This window comes from Aethalodelphis obliquidens, unplaced genomic scaffold (genome assembly GCF_003676395.1).
Source record: "Aethalodelphis obliquidens isolate GAN/ISIS:26980383/991018 unplaced genomic scaffold, ASM367639v1 scaffold9, whole genome shotgun sequence".
In the NCBI taxonomy this organism is placed as follows: domain Eukaryota; kingdom Metazoa; phylum Chordata; class Mammalia; order Artiodactyla; family Delphinidae; genus Aethalodelphis; species Aethalodelphis obliquidens.
Window position 1 is genome coordinate 38,180,484 of NW_020837953.1, and position 6,058 is coordinate 38,186,541.

The 6,058-nt window shown below is 56.1% G+C and overlaps 1 protein-coding gene across 3 annotated transcripts; it reads right to left on the reverse strand.

The window, feature by feature from the left end:
• Positions 1-278: 278 nt before the first annotated feature.
• On the reverse strand, positions 279-6,030 carry MRTO4 (MRT4 homolog, ribosome maturation factor). 3 transcript variants are annotated; one of them, XM_027109967.1, is made up of 8 exons: positions 5,760-6,030; positions 3,814-3,872; positions 2,819-2,922; positions 2,261-2,342; positions 1,918-1,985; positions 1,529-1,680; positions 1,079-1,155; positions 279-972 (listed from the first exon to the last, which is right to left on the reverse strand). In XM_027109967.1, the coding sequence occupies exons 1-8, from the start codon at positions 5,785-5,787 to the stop codon at positions 823-825; spliced, it is 720 nt and encodes a 239-aa protein (XP_026965768.1). In that variant the 5' UTR covers positions 5,788-6,030; the 3' UTR covers positions 279-822. The 3 variants fall into 3 exon arrangements, with proteins under 3 accessions (XP_026965768.1, XP_026965769.1, XP_026965770.1); XM_027109968.1 differs by having other exon boundaries at positions 5,702-5,769; XM_027109969.1 differs by lacking the exon at positions 5,760-6,030 and having other exon boundaries at positions 2,819-2,944.
• Between the last annotated feature and the right edge of the window lie 28 nt (positions 6,031-6,058).

The window sequence follows — 6,058 nt, forward strand, 5'->3', positions numbered from 1 at the left end:
GGGCAGGAGTAGGGATTAGTTTTCAAAGGGCAGAGGCGGTGGGAGGGTCTCCCAGCCTCCTGCCCTGAACCTAGTGTGACCTCTCAACATCGGGGCTGCAGGTGGCCCTCATGCTTCTACACGTGACAGAAAAAAAGAGGGCCATACACCCTGAGGTAGATTTTCTCCCGTTCAGAATTACCTCATTAAATACTTATAAACAGAACAATCTGGGCAAAAACCTACCACCTGAAGCCACCACCCAGAAGACTAAAACCTCCCAGGATGCAGTGGAATGTTTTTTACATTCATTCAGTTTCAGCAGCGGCTTTATTTTTGCTTTAGCCAACGCCTCCTGTCTCCTGGTCATCCACAAGTTTCTCGGCCCTGGTTTTGGGGGTTGCGGGTGGGAAAGAGAATAGAGAGTAGAGGTAGGAGGGCGGCAGGCAGGGTGCCTGTTTTCCTCAAACAAATCCCAGTTTCAAGCCAGGGGCGCCGAGGGCCAGAGGAAAGGAGAAGGCGCTTCCTCTTGTGCTCCCAGGGCCGCCCGGCCAGTGGTCACACAGGAGCCAGTGCTGGAAACTGGCTTGAGGTGAACTAAGAATCCTGGGGGTCCAAACCAAAGCCCAAACCCAAGGGTTTTTTCCTAGAAAAGTCCCTTTTGGAGGAGACACCCTGCTGCCAAAGTTTCATTATTTATAGGATAGCCTGTCCCTGTCACCCTCCCTTGTGTGCATCCACAGCAAAACACACGGCAGCTCCCCCGAGAGGGCTGCGGCAGTCTCACGCCGTCCAGTCCAGACAAGACTGGAGCAGGCCCGGAGGTCCCGTCCCAAGTGCACGTCAGCTGTCATCGTCTTCCTCTGATTCTACTTCCGACTCGGGCGCGCTCTCTGGCAAGTCATCTCCCATCTGCTGGAACCTTCCGGACTCCGCGTCCCACACGTACTTGATGGTCACCTTGAATTCGGCCATTTCATACCTGAAAAGCTTCTGCCAGAGGCAAAGGGACCCAAAGGTCAGGAGGAGCGAGTGGGGTCAGAGGAGTCTGCGACCCCTCCCACCGCAGCTGCGGACGCCCGGGGCGGAGGGAACTCACCAGGACACGGGCCTGCTCCGGGGTCAGCACATCGCCCTCCTTGCACACCTCGTAGTCGGACAGCAGGGTCACCACACCTACAGAGAAGGGGGCCCCCAGGCAGTTACTCTGGCACAGAGGCCTATGCAGGGCCAGAGGAACCGGGCCGGCCCCCTGCCCCCAGGCTTCCAGCAGCACCGGGGCAGGGGTTCATCAGTGAGCATTCAGCCGCCCAGGAGGGTTTTTGGGGGGCAGTGACTCCTTCCTTCCTTGCCCTGTAACTGCTGTATTCTAGCTGTAACTTACTGTCCACATTCACCCCAGCTGTCAGGCGGGCGCTGTTAGTCCTGTTTTCACATGAGAAAATGGAGGCCGGTAGAAATTGGGGGTGAGGGGGGAGTTGTCTGGCTTGGAAACCTGTGCTCTCGGCCGCTCGGCTGTGACCTTTCAGCTCTGGGGACGCCCCTGTACCTTTCTTGAGGGCCGTGGGCAGGCCCAGCTGCCTCAGCTGTGGCTCCATGGAGTGCGGGAACTGCTCCAGGGGCCCCGGGTCCAGGCTCACGGTGAAAGTGGCTTTGTTCCCAGCTCGGGCGTAGTCCATCTCCGTGTATTTCGTGAACCACCTGAGGGGAAGGAGAAGTGGCAGGAGGGTAGGTTTCCGCCTGGGCCTCACCTCACTGCCCTTCCTCCTCGGCTCAGCCTGGAGATCCGAGCCCGGGAGAACAGAGACTCCGTAACGGGATTCCAGGAACCAGGAACCAGGTTTTACTCAGTGCCTCTACTGTACAAAGTCCTGGGCTATTCCCTCCCCGGAGACCTCGCCAACCTTTCCCTTCCCACCGCTCCTCCAGAGCACTTACTCGTTCACTTCCTCCTTAGTGCGATTGGTGAAAAGGAGACCAACTTCACCCCTCAACTTCTTGCTGACCTACAGAACCAAAGTGGGGTGGGGTCAGTCACATTAGAGCAGCGGTTCTCAACTGGGGACCATTTTGCCGGCCCTGCCCCCTCATCTGGCAACACGTGGAGACATTTTTGGTCACAGCTGGAGGGGGGCAGCACTACTCTCTGGGTCTGGAGGTTAAAGGAGAACCGAGCTTTAAGCCCACCCCAGGCCGCCAGATGGCTGCAGTGTGCATCATGTGACAGCAGCGGAGAAGGCAGCCCGGCCTCGGCACCTCCCTGTGAGGGCCAGAGACTCACCTGATGCAGATTGTCTTTGTACTCGTCAGATGGGCTTCGACCCAGGGCCACCATCATCACTTTGTTTTTGCCAAAGAACATCCTACAGAGAAAAAGAGGGGTCTGTGAAGGAAGCGCCCCACCCTGCCCTCACTTCAGTGCAAACCAGCTTCAGTCCCCGGAGCCCGAGCCAAGGCCCAGGCTGTTTTGTAGCAGAAGGTGTGGCCAGAGGCTCCACTCTCCCACGCAGCCCTGCTCACTTTGCCGCCAGCCCAGGGTCCCTCTCATTATTTTCCTGCACAGACCCTGAAACTCACATTCTGTCTCAGCCCACTGTGAGTGCGTCTGGATATGTGGAAGGGGCCTGTTTAATGGTCTGAACCAGAACGGGTGGGATGTTCCTTAAGGGACCAGACCCCAGGGTTCAGGGACAGTTAAAAAGGCCCTTCAGCGGGGATGGGGGCGTGGCACTTTGTCCTTATTCAGGCGCCACCTGTGACGGAGGTCCCTAACCGCCCCTGCGCTTTGCAAGCAGCCTGGCCCCTCCGCACTCGGGCCCTTCTCCCACTGCCCGCTCACCGGCTGTGCTTCCAGGCACTGCGGACGTCCTTCAGCTTGCTGTTCCTCATGTTGGCCACGGAGAAGACGAAGAGGTACTTGTATGTGTCCACACATTTCCGAAGCTGCAGGACAATTCATGGGGCTCTGGAGTCCAAGGGGCAGCAGGGGTTGGGCAGTACTCTGGCCTCAGGTGGGAAAGAGACTGCTCCAGGTCTCTTACAACTGAGGATGTTTAGAGCCTCTAACCTGGTTGTTTCCTCCTTGCCTCTGCTACTGAAGCCAGGATACTAAGTACAGGGGCTGCCCTGACGCAAAGCAGTCGTGATGGCAAAGTGCGGGGGAGGCTGAGCCACGGGTCAAAAGCCCACCGTCTCCCCAGGTTTCCGACTTACGGTGGCCACCGCTGCAACTGACCACTTCTCTTTGTCCAGTAATTGCTGACGATCTAGAAACCTAGCTACACTAGGAAGTCTCCTGCTTTATGGAAACATGTAAAGTCTTGTCATTTAGTCATAAGGGGAGGCGGCTCATCAGCCCTGCGGCGCCCACGTTGTTGGCTGCAGCCACGATGAAGTGGTCTCAAGGAAAATGGCATCTTCGTGCTGGAGGAAACTCCGCTCTCACCCAGCCTGCAGCCTGATGCAGTGCAGACACTGGCTTGGTGCATTTACCCACACCTGGTAACTCCCTGGCTTTTTTTTACATCGGGCAGACTAACAAATCTCTGCAAGCTTCAGTTACCAGACCGCAAAACAGCGATAACTTCCCCTCGCATCTACCTCACGGGGGTGCTTCACATGTGAAACAGCGCCGTGCAGGGCAGAGTAAGGGCTCAATCAAGCTGGAAACCATCACTGTGGGAATTTTTATTGGTGCTGCTGCTGGAGGAGAAAGGGCTGGATCAGCACCTTTTTTTTTTCCCCCAAACAGTATGTTTCCCTGACAAACAGCCCTACACACACATTTATAAACCAAATACAAGCTCTGGAAAAATAAAAAGAACATGTTCTTACCTCTTCTATCAAGTTCTGTTTCAGTTCTAAGCCTTTCTTGGCGGTTTTGGTGAGGGAGACTAATACAAAGAAGAAAAGGGGGAGATGATGAGAGGCAAATCTGGATGTCCCGGAGACTCTTTCTTCCCCCCTTTGGTAGCCCAGCTGGACCAAGCCAATCTGAGAAAAGGTAGCAAGGCTTTTGTGGACACCACTTCTGGCATGCAAGGCTACTCCCAGGGTCCCCAGAGTGCCTGCTCGCTACTGTTCCCGAGCCTGAAGGTCCCTTCCCATCTTTCCTGTTACTCAGACAAACTAGGTATTCCTTAGCTCCCCTGAGGTGAAGCGAAAACTCCCTACTGAAGTGTGGAGGCTCTGGGGGCCCTGCCAGTGGCTGAGCTAGCTGCTGGCTGAGGCGCGTCCCTGTGCTGCTGTGGTACACAGAGACCATCTGTGGCTGCTCTGGGCTGGGGACTGTATCTCCTCTGCTACACCCTGTCTTGCAGTTTGGACCCATGGATGCAGCAACGCGTCTTTGGGGAAGGACAAACACCTCTTCTCCAACAACAGCTGGGGCCCAATTTGCCCCTTAACCAGAAGGGTTTGACATTTGCCAGATCTGACCAGGGCTCCCTCCACAGAACCCAATCATTCCACAAACGCTTAACAGAGCATCAAATGCAAAGCCCTGGGTCCTAGGAGGAGGCCGCTTCTTATTCATCCTGCCTGGCACTCAGTCAGTCCCTCTTCACGAAGCACACATCTAGAAAGGTAATCACGCCATTCAGAGGCAAGTGCAGCACAGGAGGGCAAACAAAATACAGTTGTCCATTTTCCAATATTTCCACTGCTACAACTGTGGACCTAGCCAACACCATGCTCTCTTGGATTACTGCTAGTCTCGCTGCTTCCACCCCTGCACACTGCCCCCACCTTCCCTGTCTATTCTCAACAAAGCAATTAGGGTGATCTTTTTAAAAGTAAAGTTGAACCCCATCATTCCTCTGCTCGAGCTCTCTCCTCCCGTTTCACCTGCGTGTGAAAGCCAGTTCCTTGCAAAGGTCTTTCAAGCCCCGCACACTCTGCCCAATTCCCTCTCCCTCCTTTTTGCTCACTCTGCCCTGGCCACGCTGGCCTCTTGCCCCAGAACATGTCAAACATGCTCCCGCTTCAGGGCCTTTGCCCTTCGTGTTCCCTCTCCTGGGAACACCACCCTTCCAGGTAACTCTATGGGTTGCTTATTTACTTTCAAGTTCCTGCTCATTTGTCATCTCAACAGAGACCTTCTCTGGCCACACTGCACAAAAGAACATCAACTTCTCTTTCTCTCTTACTCCACGGGACTTAACACTATCTGAATTTACTGATTCGATTTTCGGTACCTTGGGAGGATATACTTCCCATAACTAAAATATTAAGCTTGATGAGGGCTCTAGGCCTTCCTTGTTGTAACTGCTGTATCCTTCGACGCCTAGAGAGTGCCAGGTCCCTCTCTAATTTGTTGAGTGAATGTGCTAGAGAGCCGGAGTGAGAGAGACTCACCATAGTAGAGGCAGTCAGGAATACTCTCCTAGGAGGTATCCTACGAACTGCCAACTGAGAAAGAGCCAGCCGTACAAAGACCGGGGCACAAGCATGCCAGACAGAAGCAACTTCAAGTACATACTTAGGGATAAACCTGGGTCGAGGGGAAGGCGGTAGGGTGGGGGGAGCGCGGAGAGCTAAGACAGATGGGCTGAGGTAGGAAAAGGTGGGCCAAGGCGAGATCGGGCGCGGCCTGGGTGTTCAGAGGCTGTTCCCTGACCAGCCGGCCTTGGACAAACTCTGGAGGCCTGGCAAAGCAGTCTCCGCTCCCTGACCCGACCCGGCTCCAGCCCCCACCCCCGTGCTTCCCCCGCGAAGCCCCTACCGCAGGTGACAGCCAGCCCGCGCATTCCTCACCGGGTCCCAAGACCCCCTTTGCCCACCTTTCTTGTCGCGCTTGGATTTGGGCATCGCGCTGCAGCCACGTGCGGCGGAAGACTGTGCCGCCTATTAGGACCTCGGCGGCGCTGGGGCCTCTGGGACGGCCCTCGGGGGCTGCCCTTGCGCGTGCCTGACCCAATCTGCGCTGAGGCCCGCCTCTCCCTACCCCGCCGCCGCCTGCGCTCTCCCTCGAGTCTCCAGAGCGACTTCCTGCGCGGGCGGGGGATCCCAGAGTCCTGGGCGCCCCACCGAGAGCTCCGCGTGCGGTTCCCAACTCTATGGTTCCGCGGAGGCGGAGCCT